Here is a 24793-nt window from a genome sequence, read left to right on the forward strand (position 1 = left end):
ACTAGCTCAGCTCTAGAATCCTTTAGGTACGATACGGACGGCCGCCGAAAATAGTACTACCAGACCTCAGAGGCGCGGCCAGATAGATAGTCTGTTGCTCCTGTTTTCCATTGTCCAGTGACTCTCCCACTGACATATTGCTGCGCTGAGAAAATAATCTCATATCTCAACCGGTGGGCCATCTCGAGCTCCAGATGCCCAAGGTCGCTAAGGAAAGAGAAAGCGAGCATATCGGCCGAAGACCAGGTCGGGGTGCCTCACTTGTCGAAGTAAGAATCCCAAAAGTGGACCAGAGATCAATATCCATTCTAACCGATTATACAGTAAGACGAGTCAAATGCGACGAGGCACGGCCGGCTTGTCAAAAATGTACATCGACACGCCGTGTCTGCGACGGCTACTCTCACGTCGAACTACAGCACTCGTCAGGGTCGTCGCATTTCCAAACAGTCCCTGTGGCTGTCATGGCAGGTCCTTCGTTTGACATACACGCCTCCACCAAATCAAAGAGGACATTTGCATTCTTCGTACAGCGGGCTAGCCCGCAACTAGCCGGGTTCTTCAGGTCAGACTTCTGGGAAAGAAACGTCCTCCAAGCTGCACATCATGAGTCGGCTGTGCGTCATGCGATTGTCGCCATAGGCTCACTCCACGAGCTGCTTGAGCAAAAAATAACAATAACAGATGCAAGAGAGACCTTTGATTTGGAGCAATACAACCTCGCGATTCAAGACCTGCTGGTTTCTCTGTCTCGGAATGAGAAGCGAGGCGTCGATGTTTGCCTTATTTCGTGTATTCTTTTTACTTGCTTCGAGGTACGTGTCAATTCCGCATATACGTAGCTGTTGTGTCGTGTCACTATTTATCCATTCGTGAATGCTGATTCTTGTAGAACATGCGAGGGCACCATGCCTCCGCCGGATTCCACATCCGAAGTGGTGCGAAGCTACTGCGCGAAACCGTTTACGACCACCAGAATGGCGTATTTCAACATAAAGCTCTTGGGAAAACGAATGATTTGGATTCCTACGCTCCGCTGGAGGTTCTTGCTGGAATCTTTGCAGGACTGGATCCACAAGTCACAATGGTAAGCGGGTGTCGCTACGTACCCCCAGGCTCTACCTTGGCTCATACATGCAGAGCAGATACCCAGAGACTACAAGTTCCAGCTTTACCAGAGGTACTTTCCAGGAAACGGGTACCACGACGCCCATTTCTCATTTTCGAGGATCGAAGAGGCCAAGAGCATCTTTGATTATGGTTATTGTCTGTTCGCCAGCAGTCTCGCCTCCCAACTACCATGCGACCCTGAGCAATTCTCTGCCGCCATTGAAGCCCGCATGGGTTACTGCACAAATCTGCTAGCAAAATTTCTCGCTCGCACTGCTGGAATTCGCCGAGTCAAAACGCCCATCTTTTACTCCAAAGCACGAATTGGGCATAGCTGTGCTCCAACTTCACCTGCTGAACACCTATGTCTCGTTCCATCTCGAGCATCTACCTCCACCTTACTGGTCACGTTGGGATATATTCATACCGCAGATGCAGGAAATGGTCCTGCTTGGCGAAAAGATCGTCTCTTCCACCCGCCCTGAAAATAATCTGGGAGGGCATACAACGTCCTTCTGCTTAGACATGGGCTTTATCATCCCACTTTACACCGTGGCCAGTCAGTGCCGAGACCAGATAGTCTGTCGCAGAGCGATTGCCCTTCTTCGTTCTACATCACGGCAAGAAGGTCTTTGGAATAGCCTGCTGGTTGCAAAGGCTGCTGAGAGGATAATGGAAATTGAAGAGAGCGGATGGGAAGAAATAAAGCCTTGTACCGATGACGCGAATCGGTCGGGCGTGTTGAGCGCCGCTAAACCGATCTTGCGCCTCGATGAAAGAGGAATGCGGTTGCAGTATAGTCGACAGGGACAAGGGAATAATGCTCAGACGACTGCCGTTGAGGAGTTGGGCAGTTGGGCAGGCATATAGGTCTCTGCGATGTACAAAGGAGGCAGTAACGGACATTAAAAAGAATGTACCTCCATTTAAATGCTCGTCATCCCATTGGGCTCCGCGTACGTTGACAGGATTGCTGATGCCTCGACTATACTAGTATAAATAAGCGGATTCTTGACGTCCCATTTGCAGACAAACCCAAATCCCACTATGGAACACTATCACTGGCCTCTAATCAAACTTACTGTTGTTGGGAGTCTCAAGTTGGCTTTCTACTCCTGGATGATGGAAGAAGTAGCACAAATCCGATGAAATAAGCCGAGGCAGAATAGCGTTTCACACTTAATCAGACCCAACAATAAACTAACCTCTAGGCTGGCAGACACATCGGTTCTCTTTATGATTATGTACAGTATACAATACAAAAGGAAACTTTGACCGACACCTTCTCAAGCTGGGCCACCAGTCTATATTGGGTACAACGTGCCAGCGAGGTTGTTTGACTTCTATCCAGATATGTGCAATACCATCCATATACCTCCGGTAAACAGTTTCGTGTATAAGTAGAAAGATTTACACTGTCAGCCCTCCGCTGTTCTTCTGCCTTGTTTCACCAACCGCTTCAAATACCCCTTGCGCAACCCGGATCCCCTGCACAGCCGAGACTCCTTCTCTAACCCACGTGACATTGTGGCCCTTCTCACTCATGCTGGCCACGGTGGCATTGTCAAATGTGACCTCGAATTGAGCGATATCTGGCATCAACTGATCATGGATCCTGGGCTCCCTGATCGCATGCTCCATATCCATTCCATGCTCAAGCACTCTCCAAGCGACTTGCGTCGTGGAACTGATGATACGGGAACCACCGGCAGCACCCACAGTGACGTAGAGCGTGCCATTGGGATATTCGACAATGACGGGTGTTATCGAAGACATGGGTCGTTTCCCAGCTCGAATGAAGTTGGCGGGCGAAGGGGCATATCCGAACTCGTTCGGCACCCCTGGGATACTGAAGTCGTTCATCTCGTTGTTCAGGATGACGCCCGTCTCGGGCACCATGATCAGGTTCCCGTAAAGCAAGTTCACCGTCGTGGTGCTTGAGACTGCCATGCCATCTGCATCCGCGGTGACAATGTGGGAGGTCCCGTGTGAATCTGGTATGTAAACCTCTGGGAAGTCATGCGGATGGGTAAGATAATATCCGACGGGGTGGGTGGTTTTGTCCGAGATATGCTTCCTGGTCGCGGCCGCACCACTGGGAGACAGCATCAGGTCTTCCAGGGCTTCGATAGAATGCGTGTCCACGAACTCTGGATCGCCAAGCTGCTGATGAGCTGCATAGGCAAAGCGCATAGCTTCGTCAAAGCGGTGGAGGGTTAGATTCTTGTCTTGAGTATCCTCGACGTCGTAGCCGTCCATCGTCTTGAGGGTAGACAAGCACACGGAGCCAGAAGAAGGCGCTCCACTTGAAAATAACCGATGCCCACGGTATGATACGCTGAGTGGCCGGCGCACAAGCGCTTTGTATTCGGCAAGGTCATCGAGTGTCATGGTTCCATTCGTCGCCTGGATGGCGGTAATGGTCGCATTGGCAATCCCGCCGGTGTAGAACACGTCGGCTCCACCGTCCGCAACGGCGTCCAACGTGTCGGCGTATCGCCTCCGCGTCATAATATCACCAAACTCGACGAGCTTGCCATTGGGTGCGAAGTCCATTGCCCAACTAGCATCTTCGACCAAAAAGTTTCGCCCGGCGTACTTGATTCCGTTTTCCATGTATCGCACCGTATCCTCTGTCACTGGGAACCCATTCCTGGCCACATAAGCTGACGGGTGAACGACAGCCTTCCACGGCAGGCGACCAAATTGTTTATGGGCGTACTCGAGGCCGCGCAGTTCACCGGGGACAGCGGCTGCCAAACCACCGAAAATGCTGCCGATCACATTGCCTTGGTACATATCCTGGTGTGCGGCGGCCGGTGCCGCTTCCCGGAAGTCGATGACGGTATAAGAGCCATTCTTGTCCCGGATCAAGCTGAATCCACCGCCGCCAAGACCTGAGTGATGCATTCCAGTTACGCCAACGCAAAGCTGGGTTCCGACATAAGCGTCCACTGCATTGCCTCCGCGGGCGAGCAGGTCAATGCCGATCTGGCTGCATATTTTGCTCTCGCACGCCACGGCACCATGGCGCCCGGATACAGAAAGCGGCTGCTGATCTGGGACGTGGCCTCCCGACTCAAATAACCATGGTGCGGCAGCAAGAGAGTTTGATGCCGCCAGGAGCAGAATCAATAAGCCTCGGGGAAGAACTTCCAAAGTCTCTGGATAACGAAGTCAGTATAAAACCTTCCATATTCATCACTTTATTTACTCACTCATGGTGGTTTTGTAATTTGTCAGCCGTGGGAATGCCCCCTGATGGTCCTTTTCGGTGAGATAAGTAACGAGATAAGAACAAAGCCAACAACAGCATACACAGTGCGAAACGATGATTATTTACAGCAAAGCAGGCCTCTCAGCTCTGCAACTAACTCCCGCTCTCTGGAGCTGGAAGAGAAAGATTGATGGGAATGGAAGGAAGGCGTGACGGCTTGACTCGGTCGCCTGACCGATACAGAACGGAGTTAAATCGATAACCGATGCCGCGATAAGACGCCCACTATTCGCGATAAGGACCCCTGGCTTCTAGACCGCCCACCCGTGCAGCTGGATCCAATCATAAAGCTTGATTTGCAAGCTGAATTTTTGGGTTTCGTCCAATTCGAGGTTTTCGACAGCTCTCCACCCTCCTGCTTTGGCTCGTTTACTTGGTGAAAAGATAGTCTCATCGATGCGGCTTCATCAAGCGATCTTCTCACATCTAGTCACTAGGGGCAGGCCTCTCATCACACCTTTTGTTCGATACAGACCATTTACCGCCATGGCCTCGCCTGCAGTCTTGATACCGAGCGAGTTCATGTGCGACCCAGGCGCACCAGCTCAGTCTGTTCAGAAACAGCAGAATGGTCCGCAGCATAATGGCCAGCAGCACAATGGCCAGCAACGCAAGCAAGGAAAGCGGCCATTCCAGCAGGCCAACCAGAATCATAAGAAGTCAAAGAAGCTGCGGAAGCGTGAGCGTGACATGCAATCTGGATCGCACGAAGATGTACTTGCTCTGGACATTCAGGCCTTGAAGTTAGCGAATGAGTCAGTTGGGGACGAAACTGAATATATTCTGCCAGAACAGGGCAGTGAAATTGAGGTTGAAGTGTTGGAGCTTTCATCGACTGGCGACGGACTTGCACGACAGAAAGGCTCGAAGGAGATCTACGTCGTGCCCTTCGCAGTGCCCGGCGACACGCTCAAAGTGAGAGCCTACCGCCAGCTCAAAGACGAGGGATATACAGTCGCAGACTTCCTATCGGTGGTCAAGCCATCGCCCATGCGCGACGACAGCAGGATCAACTGCAAGTACTTTGCGACTTGCTCTGGTTGCCAGTTCCAGTCGATGGATTATGCCGATCAGCTGCAACACAAAAAGCGCATTGTGGAGAAGGCTTTCAAGAACTTCTCTCAATTACCCCCAGAACTCATACCGGCCATCCAGGACACCATCGGCAGCCCACTTCAGTATGGTTACAGGACGAAATTGACTCCCCATTTTGATGGCCCCCAGGGGTGGAAGAGGACTAAGGAGCCCTTCAAGAGCAAGCCAGCCGTCGGCTTCATGCCCAAGGGCAAGCGGACTACCATGGACATCGAGGACTGCCCCATTGGTACTGATGCTGTGCGAATGGGAATGAAGACGGAGCAAGCGAGGATGGAGGTTGAGTTCAACAAGTACACCCGCGGTGCCACTATTCTGCTTCGTGAAAGCACGGAACGGATACCGAAGGATGCTTCTCCGCCTCGGCCAGCCACACCAACGGATGCCATCAAGGTCGAGTCGGAACCCTACACAGATCTGAAGACGTGTATCACCGACAACAATGCGACATCGACCGAGTATATCGGTGACTACATCTTCTCGAACCCAGCTGGTTCCTTCTTCCAGAACAACAATTCTATCCTGCCTCCATTTACGGATTATATCCGGCAACACATCCTGCCACCATCCACCCCAGTCAAATACCTCATCGATGCCTATTCTGGATCTGGGCTGTTCACCATCACTCTCGCGTCTCTATTCCAGGGCAGCACGGGCATCGACATCGCCGAAAAGTCCATCGAGTTTGCGCGTACGAATGCTCGTGCGAACAATCTCCCCGAATCGCAATGCAACTTTATTGCTGCTGACGCAGGTGAGCTATTCAAGAGCGTCACGTACCCCGCCGATGAGACTGTCGTCGTTCTTGATCCTCCGCGGAAGGGGTGTGATGCCAGTTTCCTGGGTCAACTGCTGCGATTTGGGCCGAAGCGGGTCGTGTATGTCAGTTGCAATGTGCACACGCAGGCGAGGGATGTCGGGATGCTGGTCCGAGGTGAGACGGGAGTTCCTACTGATGGAGCAGCAGGTGGCAGCCATAAAAAGAAGGTCAGATACGAGATCGAGAGTCTGAGGGGCTTTGACTTCTTCCCTCAGACGGGCCACGTGGAGGGTGTCGCGGTACTGAACCGAGGCGAGATCGCCGCCGATGACATCGACGCAAATGATGACGCTACTGCTAAGGTCGAGGATAACGCAAGCGCTGCTGTCCAGGCTGAGGCTGAGGCGATGGAAGCCACCCTGATGTAGCGTAGAAACGGGGAGAACATTGCGGGAAATATGAGGCATGAGGGTGGGGCTTAGTTGGCTGAACTGTACGGATAGACTCAACAACGAGGTACGGGGATATTGTATTAAATCCGACAGCCATAGCTACCGATGGGGATGGCTATGGTGCAACACCGACCACTTTGATGTACGCTTTGGTCGTGTTCTTCCGCTCAACCACTATCCAGTGGTCTCATCCTCGAATATCGGCATATGGCAAGCATATTCACGAGTCTGCTGACAGGACTAAGCAGCGGGGCAATGGGATACTTGTAACTAAGCCGTACAAGCCGGGTTTATGCCGGGGTAGTAAATCAAGTGGCTATCTAGTAAAGTTGTGATATACTCATAAGTGGAAGTATAACAATTCGATGAAAAAGGACCCTGTGAAGATAAATCCAAGTGTCTCCATATTAATCATACAAACTCTTATAAATAAAAAGTTTTTAGGGACGTACGTATCAAAGAGCCGCGATATAGATATTGAATACTAAGAAGGACAGTGCGGTCTTTTTTACTGTACGTATCGTATAGAAATTAGAGATATCTGAAGAGTAAGTAAGTGACTATACCAAGCCTTCCTACCCCCTTTTTATGTGCTCCTATTCAGACCAGCCTTTATTCATCATCGAATGTTTGGAAGTCGGGCAAATACGGCGATAACTAAGTATGCCGGTAAAAGTATCCTACACAACACATATCACTCACAGGCATTGGATGCCAATTTTCCTTACTCAGACCAGATTTCGGATAATGGTAACATGTTTCATCTCTCGCTCCATAACCCAACCAGCAAATACATTCCAACATAAGTGAGTCATCTCGAGTCGTCTCGCATGACCACCCAAAGATGGGAATATTTGCGTAAGAGCATATCTCTGTAGAGGATAATTGATAAAACAAAAACCCCATCAAAAAACCCGAGCTGATGCCCGCGCAAGGCAAAGTGATGATCCAGCCCGCATAAATCCAAAATATTGTTTCTTATTATGGGTGATAGCATTGATTATGTTAGGTCTAGATAAATGGCAGTGGTTAGTAAGTACGATGCTACAATCGAGATATGAAGACAACTGATGCCATGTGTTGGTACCCTTGTGATATAATTATCTTGGCAATGAGGAAATCCATCTTATAGATGTGACAATGTGAAGCATCGTAGGGAGCCGGCGACCGATTCATGTTCCTTTTCTCGGCGTACTATAACTATACATGATACTTACTTACCAATCCATTTATTCTACGTTCACATGCTCAACGCTATCGCAGATTCCATGAATCATGGGTGTTTATTTGAAGTTTTGATGTACAGCATGGTCAATACCATGTCATCATGCTGGGTAGATAGACGTCGTGATTAAAGCATCGAGTCGATAGCTTAGGGCATCAAGACAAATGAACGTCAGTATTGAAAACTACTGTACGCAAAGGCTCTATAGCAGGATCAGAAGTCAAACTTCAATGATTCAATAGCTCGCAAGTGAGACTACTACACAGCTCCGTGGAATAATGAGCTGCCAGGCAAGTAAAAACAACCCTTTGTCAAAAATTTGACCGTCATCAATTTATGCACCTGTACTACCCTTGGGTACTTGCGAAGAATTATCTGTAGCTGTCTGCGCAGTCCCAACAGTCATCTGGCCACTCAGCTTCGGCATCTTCCAAAACATATTCCCCGTTTCGACTTTAGCAAGAGGATTCCCCTCCCCCTCCCCTGCATTCCCATACTGCTCCTCAAACCCAACCTTCTGGTAAAACCTGTCTTTACCCCTCGTACTAGCCACTGAGGCACAAATACCTTCTTCCTCAGCGCGGTCAAGTCCCCATTTCACAAGCATCCGGCCCAGGCCTTTCCCTTGGAAGTCAGGATGCAGAGCCAGGTATTCCAAGTACCACGATTCCGCCCGCTCGCCAGACCACACGTCGCCGAAACACGGATATGCTCGCTCAACGATGTCTTCGTCTATGGGATCGCTGGCGCGGTTCGGCCAGATCAGGGTATGCAGGCCCATGGCGGTGCATGAGAGGGGTTTGAGGAGGTTACCTGTTTTCACCAGGTCAGAAACCCCACCAGAGGAACACAATATTGTACGCAAATGATTTTTCGATGCTGGCCAGGAACCTACGGGGATCAAACCACCAGCACTCCATCTTCTTCCCCCCGTCCCCCAATCGTTCCCACTGCGCAATACCCACGATAACCTCTTTGCCGTTCTTGTCCCTGTCCACAGCCACGACCCATCTCCACCGGTAATCCCAGAAGTTGACACGGGCCCGTCGCAACCAGTACAAATCCACGTCGTTGGGAAACTGGTTACGATGCGGGTGCACTATGTCTCCAAACAAATTGTCGTCGAAGAACGCCAGGGCCATCACGTGGGCGATTTCGGGAAGCTCGCTATAGGAGGCATAGCGTAGCTTCGGGGCTGACATTATTGCGCAACTCTGAGTAGTAGTAAGACGGAGCGCCTGGCTTCTTTCTTTGCCCGAGACTGTCGGCGTAACAATTTTTGCAGAAGGAGGCCTAGAAGAGGAATTCTGGTCTGGCGCTTATTGCGCAGGTTGTTATGGCACAGTGTCGTTGGTAGTGCTACGCCTAATTCGGAAAACAGGGTTGCAGCTGTATGCTGCCAAGGGTGAATGGGGAAATTAATCGCTGGATTCCTTACCGAACAAACGAGTAGCATTACACAGGCTGTGCCGCGACCTTGCATCAGGAAAAATCAATGTGACTGTGCAAGACGAAAATTTCTTCCTTGCTGACATTCTTCTTTGTCCATCAAGAAGCGCGGGCTCATGCAGTTGGGAGAATTGAGTACGGAGTAAGCATGTAGGGTTTATTACTAAATGCTCAAACTTGCATAACCATGAGCGAGCCACAAAAATCCTTTTGTGTTCCTTGGCTATGATGCCATTGTGGGTATTGAACGAGCCTGAGGGAAGTTGACGGAGAGAAATGATCTATCATGTCGTTCTCGGGGGCCGGCAAAAGCTGCGAGATCGAATGGCTTTACCCGTCGCTCTCAATCAGTTCATGTCTATCGAGTTGACTTCGCATCGACAGCAAATCACACCTCACAAGATTCAAGCCATGGTCCATGCCGGGTAGAGAGTAAAAAATGAGATACCGCGTCAAGTGACGGGAATAGGATGATCCCACTCCTCCGAGAAGCAACAAATACATGAGATCGTGTGCATAGTCTAAACCCAAAGTGTTCCAAAAATACGCGACGGCTATCTCTCACCATGGCTCATGGCACACATCCCACTGCACATCCCGCTTGATAATCAACTCCTGGCTATCTTTCCTCGTCATGTAAATTTCATGTCCCGTGGTATCACTCGAGTGGACGACTGTTACCATGTTCTCCAGCCCATCCGGTCTGAGTTTAAGCTCCTGATTATCCCTATCCTTGTCATCTTTCCGAAAACTTCTCTCTCGACTAGACAACGTCCCGTCGCTACGGGACGTTGTTTTTGCCTTGGTACCGCGCCGAAACGATCGCAAGGTGTAGGTGTTGTTCGAGCTCTGGTCGCCGGTCCTCATATTTATCTGAAAGCTCAGAATCATAGAGAAAGACATCATAAAGCTTTTGAGATTGGGTATAGTGGCCGAAATAAGGGACCACGTCAGCATAACTTGTTGAATGAGGAGACTATTGGTGATATCGAACTGCGGCTCGGCGGAGGTAGGGTACTTCTTAAAGTAGGCTAGGTGCAACGCCGAGGCGACGATCAGGGGAATTCGAAAGCTGAACGCAGTAAAAACTTGACATTTCAGGTTAAAGGACATGTTAAGAGACCACACCAGCGCGATGGGGAGGAGGCAGATCAGTAATTCGGTGATGATGTCGATGGCTGTGATGATTTTCCAACGAAGATACTATAACTGTCAGCACCGGGAATCAAACTGTTCGCAGGCAGGATAATATTACCTGCTGAGGGCACTGAGTGTTGTTATCAGTCAAGATATCCACTGCACTGCAATTGATTGCCAACCCAATGATGGATCCAACTCCCCATGCGGCAGCTAAGAATAATAATACAGCGCAAAGTAAATTTTTCCACATCTTGATGGCAAACATACGGAGCATGAGGGCGATAACCGAACACTTGGCCAGGCAAAGTGCCAGTATTGAAAGAAGCTCGACAGCGAAGAAGGACTACATGTGTCAGCTGTTCAGTACAGCATCTTCTCCAGACGAGCACAGGAGCAGTTTGACCTTCCCAGATAGTTGCCACTGATACTCAGTGGTGATTGAGTTGAACTTGGCAAGACCATTGTTTAACCCGTAGAAGACGACGGCTGACTGTGCTAGTTTCACAACCTTGAATCGTCAGCTAGGAAGCTCTCCAACCTAGGCCTAGTACACAAACCGTGGCGGATAAGAGCAAGTAGTCGTCGATGCCGTGTTTGCCCCATTTTATATGAACCCTCAAGATTGCCGCCAGAAAGCTGTAAATCGTGGCCAAGATGGTGATGATCCAGAGGTACCCAGCATGGTCGTCGGCGTGGATGGGCGAAAAGCGCAAATGATCCTTGCCCGAGGGCTCTGAGCTCATCTTGTCGGCCTCTAAAAGGTCGAAAGCGTATTCTATTGGAAATATATCGTAATATGTTTCTTTAGTCAAGAACTCGGGTTCAAAGTGTGAGGGCGATTGCTCTCCTTGTCACTACAGGATGTGCTGAGGCGATAATTGAATGTCGCAGTGAGAATGTGCGAATTGTCGAACTCATACAGGAGTTTCCCCGGGCACTGTCACAATCTCGTATTTCAATACATCATCACAATGCCAAACGCGATAGTATTGGGTGCTGGTATCAGCCAGGAAATATTTGGGAGTGCTGCCAACAAGCGGATTGCGGCGTCCTTCAGAATGTCGTTTTTTCTGTGCAACATTACAGATTTGCAGGGCCGCATTCCAGGCATCTACGAACGTTGCAGCTTGGCAGACGCGGACCTCGTCGTATTATGAGCCATTCTTACGCCCCCACTGGCGCCTTTTGCTTCAGATGGCCATTGGTTGACCGAGAAAGCTAGACGAGGTTGCACTGCAGTGCGACAGAGACTTCTGGATCGGCTCGGATGGCACTGCAGAGACAAGGGTGGGTGTTCCACCCAATTCCCACCCTCCAGTACGGAGTAGCATTCAGACAAATTTCCCGACTGCCTTTCCTCTGTTTGGGTTTGCAACCACTTGTCCTCTCGTTGCCTTAAGATATAGCTTCAACTGCGACAGCAAACCAACAATATGGCCACAAAAGTCAAGCTAGACATGCATGCCGAATCGACGCTGGTCGACCAACAATTCCAAGACGATGTCGTCGATGAAAAGAGAGGAAACGTGGATGACCGTGCCAACATGATGCGGATGGGCAAGGTCCAGGAGATGAGGGTCTGTTGATTGTGAACGCCAAAAAGCATTGGATAAAATTGCTAACACGGATCAGAGAAATTTCCGCTTCTTGTCTATCTTTGGCTTCTCCATGATTCTCATGGCGTCATGGGAAACTTCTCTGAGGTGGGTGGGATTACAAGCTGGAATCGAGCATTGTTTAACATTGCGGCAGTGTTTCAACTATTGGCCTCGTAAACGGCGGTACCGCCGGTCTGATTTGGATGTTTTTCATCTGCTGGATGGGCTTCATTCTTATTAACACCTCGATGGCCGAAATGGCCTCTATGTAAGTTTTGCGCACATCGGGCATCAGTTACGTCACTAACTCTACTCCAGGGCTCCAACGACTGGCGGGCAATACCACTGGGTGTCTGAATTCTCCCCTAGAAAGCACCAGAAGTTCTTGAGCTACCTCATGGGATGGCTCTGTGTCCTCGGATGGCAAACCTGCTGCGCCGCAGCCGCCTATCTCGCCGGGACTCAAATCCAAGGCCTCGTCGTGCTCAACTACCCCAACTACATCCCCGAGGGCTGGCACGGGACCCTCATCACAGTAGCCATCGCCGCCTTCGCCGTTCTATTCAACACAGTCCTAGCCCGAAACCTGCCCTTGATCGAGGGCATCGTCCTCGTGATCCACATCTTCGATTTCCTAGGCATCCTCGTAGCCCTCTGGGTTTTGTCCCCGCGAGCAGACGCTAAAACCGTCTTCACAAAATTCAGCGATGGAGGCGGCTGGGGCAGTTTAGGAGGCAGCACGCTCATCGGTGTTACAGCGGGTATCATCCCCCTCATCGGCGCCGACGCTGCCGTCCACATGTCAGAAGAAGTCCGCGATGCCGGCAGAACCGTCCCGCGCTCCATGATCTCAACGACTGTCATCAACGGCGCCCTGGGCTGGATCATGATCATAACGTACTGCTTCTGCCTCGGCGACTTGGAGGAAGTCCTCGCCAGCCCAACAGGATACCCTTACCTACAGGTGTTCTACAATTCCACCCAGTCGATCAGCGGCGCGACGGTCATGGCGGTTTTCGTCATTTTCATGGCTATTTTCTGCAATTTGACGATGGTCGCCACCGCGTCGAGACAGCTGTACGCTTTTGCTCGCGATGATGCGATTCCGTTTAGTCCGTGGTTTGCACGAGTTTCGCCTACGTGGGATGTACCGCTCAATGCTATTGTCACGACTTTTGCTGTGTCTAGTATCCTTGCGCTCATTAACATTGGCTCAGCAGCAGCGCTGAATTCCATCACGTCTTTGGCAACTACGTCGTTGCTTTCCAGCTATATTTGCTCTATAGGCTGTATGATCTGGAGGCGTTGGACGAAACAGCCTCTGCTGCCTTCTAAGTTCAGTTTGGGCAGGTGGGGACTTGCCGTCAACATTGCCTCGGAGGTTTTTCTGGTCATTGTTTTCGTTCTGGCTTTCTTCCCTCAAATACCCGCGCCTGATACGGTGGCTATGAACTGGAATATTCTTATCTACGGCGTCGTGGTAGTTTTCTCCATGGTTTATTATTTCTTTTCTGGGAGGCATAAGTATGCTGGACCTGTGGAGTACGTGAGGAAATTGGACTGATGAACTATGGGACATGGAGAGAGCATGCCTTGGATTTCCTAACTGACTTCGATATGGGGTTCTTATCAAAATTTGAATCTTCGGCAAAGTATTCAGAGTTGATGTACCTCAATAGAGCAAAGACTAGATCCTATTCTGACTGCGATACGAAATTTCCCAATCGTTATATAGTGACAGGCCAGATCTACCCTATCCTCTTTCTAAGAGTAGCCCATGTGGCTCGAAACCGGTGTCTCTCACAAAAAAAACAAAAAAGAGCTAGGGAATAAGTGACGGTGTTGCCGGAAGAATTTGACGAAAACAGATTTGGCACCATGTCTTATTCCGCACTTCGCGGATGTCAAGCTTCAACCTTCGAGCTCTAAACTCGTGTATAAAAGAACCGTAGAAAAAATCCCACCAAATCTTCCAGCACGTATTCCATACTCTCTCGCTCTCTATCTCATACCGCGGTGATGTGCTGTCCGTGAAATCCGAATCCAACGGCAAAGTCGCACTCCGCTCTGCCTAGCTCCGTCATGGTCTTGGCGTCCAAACAAAGCAAGTAACTCGTTTTCTTGTATCCATCCAGAACAACGCTAAGCAAGACTCCGTCGTCCTCGTCGAGAATCTCTTTCTGCTTCTGACAATCAGCAACGGCATGCGCACCGGCAGCACGGGGTCGAGCAACGAAAATAGCCTCGCTAGGCGTGTGCCCCTTCGGTCCAGCCCAAACTACAACTTCCCGTGTCTTCGTATCGATCTTAGCAATGGAGTCGAATAGTGTGCTGAACCCGCGGCTGGTAAGGTTATAGACGAATCTGTTCTCAAGGCAGGCATACTCCGTGTTGATAGTCGGCATATCTCCAACATACGGACACGAAGCCAAGACTTTTCTCTCCGGCTGCAACAACGCGGGGGCGATGTTCTGCTTATTCATCGCCAATGCCTCGATATCATCTTTGCGAAATCGGTATCTGACCAAGCTGGGGCTCGACCCATCCTTCAGCATGCGCTCGCGCCAGAACTCCTTCCCCTTGCCCTCGCGGTCGAGGAGGACGTCGTAGTACAACCCCGAGATGATATTCAGGTTGGGGTACTCGACTAGCTCGCAGATAATATCGCCGGAATCGTGTTCTTCGAAGGCGTTGGTGGAGTGGAAGAAGAACGAAGCAGGAGAAAAGAACTCGGCAAGAAGTCCTTTGCCGTGGCGCTGATCGATAATGTACCACCTGCAACACTCAGTAGGGTCGAACGGCTTCATGGCGTCGAGGATGCAACCCGTCCAGATCATTTTGAGTCCGAATAGCTCGTAGTGCGAGACGGGTACGCAGAGGACCACGTGGTTCTGCGTCATGAAGAAGCTGTGGATGTAGGCCGGCTTGGATTTGATGGTGGCCAGGATTGAGGTCTCTCCCGTGGAAGCGCTGATCCGGAAGATCTGGTACTTGGCTAGGGGGCTGACGAATTCGCAGTTGAAGCTGATATAGTCTCCTGTCTCAGGGTCGAGCTGGCCATGGGCGGGCCCCATTGCTCCTATGAGCTTACTGTCCAGATATCCTTGGTTGATGTAGCGACGTGGCTCCATGGTATCCGGGTCGATCTCGCAGAACCACGCTGTGTCAGTACCGAGAAGGACGGATTTGGTAGCCGCACGATGACCTTGGGTAATGTCCTTGTCATTCGTCTTGCTTTTGGTGGCGACTTGGGCAGCTTTCTCGAGTGCGCTCATGTTGGCATTGACAGTGACACAGACATTGTCCTGTCGCTCAAATCGACGGAAGGTAGCCATGAACCTGCCGAAGATTCCCATACAGGGGTCGCTGCGCTGACCAAAGCAGATGGCCTTGATCATACCAGCGTTTCTAATGGAGTCCGCCAGGGCTTCAGCCTGACGGCGAGACGAATACAAGACCCTGACTTTGACGTCGCCATGGTCAGTGAGACCATCATCTTTGACAGCCAGGATTTCGAACTTATGCGTGTGCGCAAGTCCGTCGAACCAGTGAGATATGTGAAAGGTTCCGGACTTGGTGTCCTCGACCTTGCAGGCTCCGGGCCCGGTTCGGTAGAGTGAACCTGCGGTCCAGGCAAGGATGTTACCCTTGACTACGAGCTCTATTGGGCCTCGTTGCTCGGCCAAGCCATCAAACTAGGAAAAGTGTCAGTATATTGTTAAAGGCCTGACTGAAATGCAAGGAAGACTTACGCCAGCCTCGTTGGGCCACTCGGAGAACGCTCCTTTCTCTAGATTCTCCTCGAACAGCTTGACGTCGGCTTTCTTGTCGTCTGCAGTGCGCCGGATAGTCTCAGACTCGTTTCCCGGCGTCGAGTTCATGGTGATCATGAATGGTTCTTACGTCAAGATTGAGGGCAAATTTTGTCTGCATTTAAGACAAAGGTTTCCACGGAAGTTCGACTTAAAAACCCATTAAGTTTGGGAATGTCGCAATTTATACCCTTCGAGGACAATTGTAACATTGGAACGTTGACTGGGACTGGATCTAGGAGTCAAATCAGTCCGTTATTATTTGTATGTTTGCTCGTGGCACAGCTGTGGGACGGGTTGTGACTGGTTCTTGCCCCAGTAGCTTACTTCCCTTGATCTTTCAGCACCTGTCAGAAGGTTTGCCCAACCTGATACTACTGTCATGGGCTTATTACTGTCCAGATAGTAATTGGAAACAGGAGAGCTCACAAGTCCGGGGTCTGCATTCTCTGCAGCCGCAACCAGCAGCGCTGTTCGATCGGAAACTCCGACGATGACCTCGATGCGTTTCAAATTGCAATCCGCCTACACGGGTTGTTGGGCTGGAATGCTTGCGCGTCATCTGATAAGAACAACAGTTTCCGAAGACCATGGGGTAGACGAAGTCAAAATCCTGGACGCTGCGGAACGAGGGACGAAGTTCCTCATAATTCCATGGCAGCACAACTGCATATTTCAATGTTATGGGTGGGTGGATTCCCATCATGGTGGCTTCTACCACTTGCAAGTATATACCTCACGTAAGATCTGTATTTGCATGTCCACATCGCCGTTTTCAATGCCATTGATGCATCGTGTTTTCTGAGCTATTATGGCCATGAATTCTTACCGGAGTACTCGTTGCAGCTAATCATAGAACGATGATGACAGCGGAGTCAAGGTTGGGAAAGATAGCATTTCGGGGCGCCGATACAATACTTCAGAGCCTTCCTGGCATTTTATTTAAAACCAGCTTTGCGAATGTAAATTAATACAATTTGCTCCAAGAGGAGTATCTTTGTCTTATTGGGCGGCACCTACAACTTCCGTTCGTAGTTGACAAGCTGGATTGTCACTCTTCAATGAGAGGCCAGAACGAGAGGCCGGAACTATCTAACAATAGCTTCCCGATATTAAAATCTTCAAGGACTTAGGTGATACTCGAATCGAGCTCTGGGGTCTTGGAGGGTTGCGCTCACCACTTTATTTTCACCAATCTTACCGCTACTGATATCGTCTTACTTTACCTGGGCCGCTCGCTCAGGATACCTCGTTCTATCAGTTCCTCGGTAAGACTTTACAATGAACTTCTCGAAAGGCATATTTGGTTTCAGGAGACAGGAGGCGAATGAATTCGCCGGAAAAGGTGGAAAAGTCATGTATTTTGCTAAGGGAAAGAGTCTGCATCAATCGGATAGCACTATAATGTTTGATAGGGGAAAAAGCAAAGATAATCTGGAGCAGTTCGTGATGGCATCAAGATACTGCTCGGCTTCCAGGAGAGTTCCTTACTATACATTTTCCTCCGTCAAGGCCAGGTGGTTGCTGCTGCTCGTTCGGTCTTTTTTGGCCAGAACATTCCCACTTAGACAACCCTGTGTACAACTTACAATGGATTCCCGAGAACAAGCAAAAACTTGAAGATACTGAACCCTCCTCGTCACTGGGTGTTATACGTGACCACATCTCAGTCACAAAAGGGGGAAAGCACGACTCTGTTATTCCATTGTTTTGCCGAGGGCTCCTTCCTTTGAACTTTTCTTTATTTTAGGCAACCCCTTGCACACCAACTAAGACACGGGTCGCGTTGCTCTCACCCGCGTCGTTGCCTTCTTCTGGGAAACCGTGATCACGTCTTTGCCCTCATTCTCGCATGCCGAGCTCACGTCTGCGGGTGCGCCCACATTGGTTCTGAGCCCTCGACGTACATATACCAACTTCACTTTCCGAACACGTCTTCTTATCAAGTTGCAACTGGTTCACAAATTGACGGCCAATCCCCGAAGCACTCTCAGCTACAACTCATTCCGTGCATCGGCTTCTGGCAACGCCTTTGGCAACTTCACTATATTTTACCGCAGCTGGTCTCAAGAATCCGTGGTCAGTCCCCGGTGCAACATCTACGAACGATTGCGTGAATTGGCAACTAACCATCACTCTATCAGTCTGCGGAACCTTCTGCTGTCACTGACAGCACAGATTCACTTTGTAGTGTGTTGCTCAACTGCGGCTCTTCGCCAGCACCATCGACTTTCATATTGTCCATCATCCTTGGACTGCTATGATTCACCTTCCACTGCAGTTACGCTTAGGCACTCATTGATTTCGCATTCTAACGGACACATAGTCGCCTTTTCACGTATTCCAATCAGAATCACCTCCTTTCAATTTTCCTGACTCTGGAAGTTCTACTGCTCATCCTCCAGATCATTCATAGACTTCCACCGTCCTTTCCCTCAGTTGGCGACAGTATTCTGAAAAGAAAATTCTTTTTGGAGTCTCTGGCTGTTGGCCCTCTATCAACCACCACTCTTGTCAGCAGAGCGGAAGTCTTTGAGAACTATCAGCCACGATGGTGCTTACTAAGGATCCCCTGCCCTCGGCATCGCTCCTCCTGAATATTCCTATAGAGGTATGTCTTCACTCCTTCACTTTCTCTCAAGCCAGAGACTTTCCTCATTCATCTCGCGAGGTTGCTAAGCCCGCTAAATGGTTCGAATAATTCCGGCTAACTCCCATCAAGGTCCGTTTCAACATCTATGAGTTTGCTCTCGCCGAGGCAAAGCCCATCGAGCCTCGCCAAGTCTGCCGCCGATCCAACAAATTTGTTTGGGGAAATCACGATTGTAATTATTCCGACAACTTCAAGCATTCCGATCCTCTAGACTTTTCAAGGGTACTATCCTCCACAGAGGAAAAGTGCCTGACCATTACGCAACTTTCACAAACATGCCGGACGGTATACCAAGAGCTGGAGGGAACTCCTTTCTTCTATCGAGTGAATGAATTTCATTTCGCAGAGCCGTACCAGCTGCATGTGTTCTTGGTGGCCATTACCCCTAGTCGCCGGGCCATGATCCGCAACATCACCCTTGGGCGAGCCAATGACAGTGACTTCTACTTTCATACTTGCTTTCCCGGAAAGCTCGTTCAGTTCAAACTTGGGAGCGAGTTTGACACGACTGGACGTGCAACAGATGCGGGAGGGTGGGTCGATCGCTCCTTTGCTCGAGAGTGTATTCACGCCTTGACGATGCTCTCTGAATGTACCGACCTCAAAGTACTCACCATTGTATTGGAGATCAATGAGCGCTGGGGTATACCGATGGTGGAACAAATCAACAGTCACTGCCATGAAGTTTTGAGTATCGCCCTCTCGACTGATGATCACTTTGGCTTTTGGAGCCTGCCTGAAATGAAGTTCTGCACTAGGATTACGGAGGCTGCTGGTCATCACGAAATCAATCTCTCTAAGCCCATCGTCCCGACGCTCCCCTTACACTCAGAGCTCATGAAGGAGCCCACAGCGAGTATGATCCGCATGGTCCAGAATGCCATGGTTGCTCGCAAGAAGCGATTAGAACAAGAAGAGGAAAATGGAAATGGCTGGAGAAACAAAATCACCAGATCTATGAGACAACATGCGTTCACGGACGCTAAAATTGACTTCCCAGGCGAAGCTCGAGTCCAACAAAGCATGGCTGACACCGAAGTTGGAGCTGTGTCGTCAAGAACCAGACGTCGCTGCCACGTCTCCAATGTGAACTCTTCGGGTATCATTGAGTTCCAGCGTGGCAAATACTCGACCACTATGATAAGCCCTATGGATTCCTTCTACATGAAGATCGAAATGGTCATATGGACCGACACCGGCATCAAATGCCAAATCTCGCCCCAGGTGGTTCTAGATGGAGAAAACACTTCTTGGGTGCCACTTGAGAGGATCGACGCCGACTTTGCCATTGACATCCTCTTCAAGTACTACAAGAATCTCATGAACGGACAATTCAACAATTCTGCACACCTGCAGGAGTTGCAGGCCATGCCGACGCCAAAGGAAATCTCTGGGGTGACCAAGAACATCCTCAGAGACAATACGGACTTGGAGCCTCGATCAATCAAGAAGCGACTCACATCATGGAATACCCTAGAGCAGCGTTACGAGGCCTTTGTCGCCAGTCTGGAGGATCAAGTCGAGTCAGAACAGCAAAGGGATGCCGGAACAACTGTTGCGGCGACAACAGCTGCCACTACCAAACCCGTCTCCAAAGCGAAGGCCAGAAATGCTTCCGTCGGCGAGCGCAAGATGAAGTAGACTGGGATCTATTGAATCCTCCATGAAGTCTGACTTCCACATCGGTATTCAAGCACCAAATTATGAATAGCAGTCAACAACCTCTTGTTGCCAAGCAATATCCCTGCATTCATCCGTCATGACTCTAGTACCAAGATTGACAACAGTTACATTACGGTACCGGCTTTCACGGCCGTTAAAATGTGAACCCTTGATCACCTTTTTGTATGTCGCACAGCTCTCGAGATTCATCCTTGTATTGGCAAATCTTCCCCTGCCTTTGATTGTGCGGTCACATCTTGGCATGTTAGGGCAATCCTGTATTGGCCATTAGGAAAGGGAATTGATGTTGGCAGGTTGGGAAGCCAACGGGGATAGCTATTTGATTTTCTTTTCAGCTGCATGTTGATTCAAAGTTGCCTTGGGGCACAAATAAACGTTTTTGAGATTAGGTGGTAAAACTTTGACAATTCTCAAGGATATACGACACCTTTTTCAGCTGGGCCCAAGACCAGTCTAGTTTCGTTTCTAGTCATAATGATGATCTCTTTTCTCCTGACTTTTCTTTTCCCTTCTCCTTCTTCGTGACGATATAATTAACCTTCTGTGAAAACTCTGTCGCGAAAGTAATTACAAAAACAAAATAGTAACATATCTTCAGCATGATCGCAGAGTTATCCTATCTTGAACCCCTGGATTGCACCATATATTGTCTATGTACAAAGCAATGCTGATCCAACGCCACCTCCAGCATCGAAGTCTATTTGACTTAGCAGTTTACGATATAGGCGAGCTGGGGTTGGCCCACAGAGTCGGTAAACTGCCGAACCCAGCACGGGTCGCCGCATTCCGGCACTGTAAAGCAAACCCAGTGTCAGTCCTTGTGACAAGTCTATTCGAGAATGTTCTGTTCAGGGGGCTAGCTATCTGTGGAATTAAGTACGTTATACTGAGACATTTGAGTGTCAGCGAGGCACGTATTTTCGTTGGCGTTGTGGCAGAGATAGTTGCACAAAATACGATCATCGCCAGCGGCAACACTGCTCAAGACACAGACCCCGCATGGGTGGCGCTGATCAACATCTCGCATATCTAGAGGCGAATGTTTTGGTATTGAATCGTGCTCTCAAAGTGGTGATTGGGTGTAGGTGTATGCCTTTATGTAGAACAGGACTATATATGCCGCCGTAGAGCACTATTCGTGGCGGTCATCCCCAGGAAGCTATAGCAGAGACCGATCAAGGAGAAACGCATGATGAATTTAAATTAGTGAACATTTTTGATGGTCCGAAGCTAAAAAAGCAGACGATTTGGTGCGTAATGAGCGAACGGGGTAGACTTTACGATGTCGCACAAGATATGCTGGGAGGAGGTTCCCTTCCGAATCTCAAGGAACCTCTATCATGTAGCCATCTAGTATAATCACAATGAAATGTAAATTCTCACATGCAGGTCTTCCTGCTGTCCATGTTTTTAGTTGGATTTGCATGCAAAAGACCAACCAACCGACAGGGTTCTAGATCCCCCCTTTTCCCAAAAGCTCGTCGCCCGCTTGAACAGCGCAGTTGTGGGAGTAGAAAATTCTCCTGTCGATAAGAATACCTGTGCTGGGTTCTCTATGCAATCAATCCGACATTCTGTCATATTGATGATACATGGAACTGCAACTGTAGTTCATTCCCTTGCCACATTCCAATGTGTAAACCATCGTTTTGCGGTCTAGAAACAGTCCACCCCGGATTCGAGCGAACCATCCTCTGTTTCATCTCTGGTAAAACGATTCCGACTGATTTAGTTGGGAGCCGGAAATTCGACATCGCTTTTTCGAATTACATAAGCGCCGAGACGAGGCTCAGAGAATAAAAGTATCGAGCCAACTTACTGGTACGCATGGCTATTGGATTTTCCGGTGATATGTCCGACGGCCTCAAAGCAAGTTAAGCTCAAGTCTGAAGAACCCCAAAATCAAATATCCATCATTCAATGCGGAAGGTATCAGGTCAAGCTTCCATATGCCAAATTACCGAACCCATCTCAACGCAGATATCCAACTCTCTGCTCCTCGTTCATCTCTCTGCTATCTCACTTACACTCTCTCCCCTCCTTATCCGATACTCGAAAATGGTGTTGTTCCCACGATCCTCTCGGCCAGGCCATCGAGAATCTTAAGCTTGCCAAATCTCAAAAATGGTATATCCCGCCCCGCCGTCCTCCCAATTCAGTATATAACCTCAACTGCGATCAGAGATTCTACACAATACGCACCCGCCCGGGACCACTCGCATTGATATCCTTCACCATCATAGCCAGGGACTAAGCTAGTTTCCGTAGTAGTGCTCCTAGGACACATCGACGGGCTTTTTCCACGGTTATCTCAGATTTTCAAGTGCGAGAAGACTGGGTCGCGGCTCCAGAAGGCAAGCTGCACTTTTTCTTAGTCCCCACTACTCGCTAAATTGCTGCCGTCCTCACAGGAAATCGAGTATGAAGTCGTGACCAAGTGGGCACCAGCAGCTAGGGCAATCTGCGCTGGTGTTACGACGGCGATGTCTAGCATGGCGTTCAGATCGGCCTCCTGGATGTTGAGTAGGGATAGCCGGGTCAGATTATGCTCCTGCACGGAACCCGCGTTTTTGGCTACGTAGCCAATGGAAGCGACCTTGCCAACATCTATAGCCGTGGCTGATAGGCTCAGGAGTCTGCGATGCGCCGTTGAGACTGGTAGACGCAAACAGCGGCTCAGTTGGATCGGTCTTGTTGCTCATGAAGTTCACAGTGGAACGTGGCACGAATGATTCATTGTGGTCGATTTAGAGTGGCAACATTGGCGGGAAGCGGGCGGGAAGCGGGCGGGGACGGTGTGATATCTCGTTTTGAGCAAAGCTGAGCAAAGGCACATCATATGATTCGAACCGCCGCTGAGCTCAGAAACGCTCAATATGACTTATAGGTAGGACGAGGCAAACTAGACGGCTTCAATACGAAGCGGTTTAGAGCAAGATTTAATCGTTAGAGATGTCAAATAATTTGCCATGCAATAGGCTTATTGTTTGGAGACGTTACTTGGATGGAATAGATGATCCTACTATGTCGACATGTTGAAATCTCCGGAAAGGTTTTGTGTTGCGTGTTAGCAGCCGTGGAGAAAAGGGTTTTGTTATAAATCATTAGAAGATTATCATTCGAATAATTTTGTTTCGTAAAGCAGACAACGAGAAGAAAGTGCATCCCCATCACTTCATGTGCACGTTGTTGATGTCCAAATGCTAGTTCTCGGCCCATACTTATTATAAAGTACCCAGAGAACATAAAGAGCTCATCAGTTGAAGTCCGGCGGATACCGCTGCTCAACGCATTGCGGATATGTCCAATAAACCAGTCCAGTCATGAGAAGGTTCATCAGTCTGCCCCTGAGAGGTATCTGTGGAGCATAACGTTTCGTCAAGTCGTACTCGAACATTAGAACAATATTACCAATGAAATTGAGTAAGCGGAAGATCCTGAACCAAAAGTTAGAAGGCATATAGAAGTCAATGCGCCCAAGTAAGCAACTGAACGCGTAATGTGATAACTGCACTTACATATTAATAGCGAAGAAGGCCAAAGCAGCAACTGAGCTACCCAGAATCTCCCGTTGGACAGCTTTCGAAACGGCATAAATAGGCGGAATCCAAAGACCCACGATGGCCAGCTCGAGCAACCCGACCCAGTGGTAAGTCCGAACTCGATTGCCCCTGAGGACCAAGAACGTCATGCATATCCAAAGCAGGATGAAACTTGCCTAAATTCAAGAGACCATCATTAGTACCAGACAGCCACTCGAGGAGTCCGTAGCACCCGGCCTAAAACTCCCAGAAGATGGAATAGCAACTCACCACCGCCGGCCCCAAAACCACCTTCTCACCCTTAAAATACCTCAACGCCAGGGTAGCCGCCACGACGCCCACGGCAAACTGCGCAAAGCCCAAACACATGAATATCCACAAAACCCGACAATATCGATCATAGCAACCGACATGAAACTGCTCATGCGCCCAACTATGCGGCCCAACCACAGGCCAACCACACCACCTGCAGACCCACGCAATCCCCGAATTGGCCAGGGTAACCGTGGTGCCGACCCTCAAATCCCGCGACTGCACCGCACACCGGAAACACTTAGCCGTGGGATGGTTCTTTGGATGTAACGGGTGCGGATGACTCTGCGAAGCCCTCGACACAGGTGGCCTAGGCTGCAAAACCAGTGCCGACCGTCCGGGGGCATCGAGACACGTCTGGCAAGTACTCGTCAACTGGCCGAGAAACCCGCCCTGCTCGGACTTTTCGAAGAGTTCCCGGATGTACTCATGACTCAGGAGCATACGGTAATAGTGGCACGTCCTGCGCAAACGCTCGAGGTCGCCAAAAGCGAGAGAGCTGAAGATGAGGAATTGAAGTTCCAAGGGGAGGGCGAGGAGGCGCGATGGCGCGTCTGGATTGATGGAGAGAGATCCCGTGGAGGAGGCCCCGGAGGATTTGCGCTTTATGCGGTCTGCGAAGGATTCGAGCGGTTGCATGGATCGCCGGAGCGGGGAAACCGGGCCAGCGGAGTCCGGGTCATCG

General features: G+C 49.8%; 9 protein-coding genes across 9 annotated transcripts; 4 read left to right on the forward strand and 5 right to left on the reverse strand.

Annotated features, from left to right (window-relative positions):
* Nucleotides 1-194: 194 nt before the first annotated feature.
* BCR38DRAFT_467959 (uncharacterized protein) lies at nucleotides 195-2003 on the forward strand (the record flags this gene model as incomplete). The annotated part of the gene is made up of 6 exons (XM_040862766.1): nucleotides 195-203; nucleotides 242-269; nucleotides 325-386; nucleotides 893-1087; nucleotides 1170-1344; nucleotides 1445-2003. 6 exons carry the CDS (start codon nucleotides 195-197, stop codon nucleotides 1978-1980), a joined length of 1005 nt encoding a protein of 334 aa, XP_040712394.1. The 3' UTR covers nucleotides 1981-2003.
* Nucleotides 2004-2298: 295 nt separating this feature from the next.
* Nucleotides 2299-4553, reverse strand: BCR38DRAFT_374887 (gamma-glutamyltranspeptidase). Its single transcript, XM_040857329.1, has 2 exons — nucleotides 4329-4553; nucleotides 2299-4274 (listed from the first exon to the last, which is right to left on the reverse strand). The coding sequence occupies exons 1-2, from the start codon at nucleotides 4330-4332 to the stop codon at nucleotides 2521-2523; spliced, it is 1758 nt and encodes a 585-aa protein (XP_040712395.1). The 5' UTR covers nucleotides 4333-4553; the 3' UTR covers nucleotides 2299-2520.
* Nucleotides 4554-4727: 174 nt separating this feature from the next.
* On the forward strand, nucleotides 4728-7017 carry BCR38DRAFT_443481 (S-adenosyl-L-methionine-dependent methyltransferase). The gene has a single exon (XM_040860875.1). The coding sequence runs from the start codon at nucleotides 4784-4786 to the stop codon at nucleotides 6668-6670; it is 1887 nt and encodes a 628-aa protein (XP_040712396.1). The 5' UTR covers nucleotides 4728-4783; the 3' UTR covers nucleotides 6671-7017.
* Nucleotides 7018-8117: 1100 nt separating this feature from the next.
* BCR38DRAFT_443482 (acyl-CoA N-acyltransferase) lies at nucleotides 8118-9482 on the reverse strand. The gene is made up of 2 exons (XM_040860876.1): nucleotides 8815-9482; nucleotides 8118-8732 (listed from the first exon to the last, which is right to left on the reverse strand). Exons 1-2 carry the CDS (start codon nucleotides 9119-9121, stop codon nucleotides 8254-8256), a joined length of 786 nt encoding a protein of 261 aa, XP_040712397.1. The 5' UTR covers nucleotides 9122-9482; the 3' UTR covers nucleotides 8118-8253.
* A 281-nt stretch (nucleotides 9483-9763) lies between these two features.
* BCR38DRAFT_443484 (uncharacterized protein) lies at nucleotides 9764-11611 on the reverse strand. The gene is made up of 4 exons (XM_040860877.1): nucleotides 11066-11611; nucleotides 10912-11016; nucleotides 10624-10851; nucleotides 9764-10571 (listed from the first exon to the last, which is right to left on the reverse strand). Exons 1-4 carry the CDS (start codon nucleotides 11249-11251, stop codon nucleotides 9930-9932), a joined length of 1161 nt encoding a protein of 386 aa, XP_040712398.1. The 5' UTR covers nucleotides 11252-11611; the 3' UTR covers nucleotides 9764-9929.
* A 553-nt stretch (nucleotides 11612-12164) lies between these two features.
* On the forward strand, nucleotides 12165-13862 carry BCR38DRAFT_51448 (amino acid/polyamine transporter I). Its single transcript, XM_040865068.1, has 2 exons — nucleotides 12165-12374; nucleotides 12425-13862. Exons 1-2 carry the CDS (start codon nucleotides 12310-12312, stop codon nucleotides 13668-13670), a joined length of 1311 nt encoding a protein of 436 aa, XP_040712399.1. The 5' UTR covers nucleotides 12165-12309; the 3' UTR covers nucleotides 13671-13862.
* A 1-nt stretch (nucleotide 13863) lies between these two features.
* Nucleotides 13864-16091, reverse strand: BCR38DRAFT_497432 (carotenoid cleavage dioxygenase 1). Its single transcript, XM_040864771.1, has 2 exons — nucleotides 15859-16091; nucleotides 13864-15801 (listed from the first exon to the last, which is right to left on the reverse strand). Exons 1-2 carry the CDS (start codon nucleotides 15994-15996, stop codon nucleotides 14113-14115), a joined length of 1827 nt encoding a protein of 608 aa, XP_040712400.1. The 5' UTR covers nucleotides 15997-16091; the 3' UTR covers nucleotides 13864-14112.
* Nucleotides 16092-18469: 2378 nt separating this feature from the next.
* Nucleotides 18470-20505, forward strand: BCR38DRAFT_497437 (uncharacterized protein; the record flags this gene model as incomplete). The annotated part of the gene is made up of 2 exons (XM_040864772.1): nucleotides 18470-18529; nucleotides 18641-20505. 2 exons carry the CDS (start codon nucleotides 18470-18472, stop codon nucleotides 20210-20212), a joined length of 1632 nt encoding a protein of 543 aa, XP_040712401.1. The 3' UTR covers nucleotides 20213-20505.
* Nucleotides 20506-23510: 3005 nt separating this feature from the next.
* BCR38DRAFT_350055 (uncharacterized protein) lies at nucleotides 23511-24747 on the reverse strand (the record flags this gene model as incomplete). The annotated part of the gene is made up of 3 exons (XM_040856536.1): nucleotides 23511-23691; nucleotides 23773-23972; nucleotides 24067-24747. 3 exons carry the CDS (start codon nucleotides 24745-24747, stop codon nucleotides 23511-23513), a joined length of 1062 nt encoding a protein of 353 aa, XP_040712402.1.
* Between the last annotated feature and the right edge of the window lie 46 nt (nucleotides 24748-24793).

The sequence above is a fragment of the Pseudomassariella vexata genome, assembly GCF_002105095.1.
Source record: "Pseudomassariella vexata strain CBS 129021 chromosome Unknown BCR38scaffold_12, whole genome shotgun sequence".
Classification (NCBI taxonomy): Eukaryota; Fungi; Ascomycota; class Sordariomycetes; order Amphisphaeriales; family Pseudomassariaceae; genus Pseudomassariella; species Pseudomassariella vexata.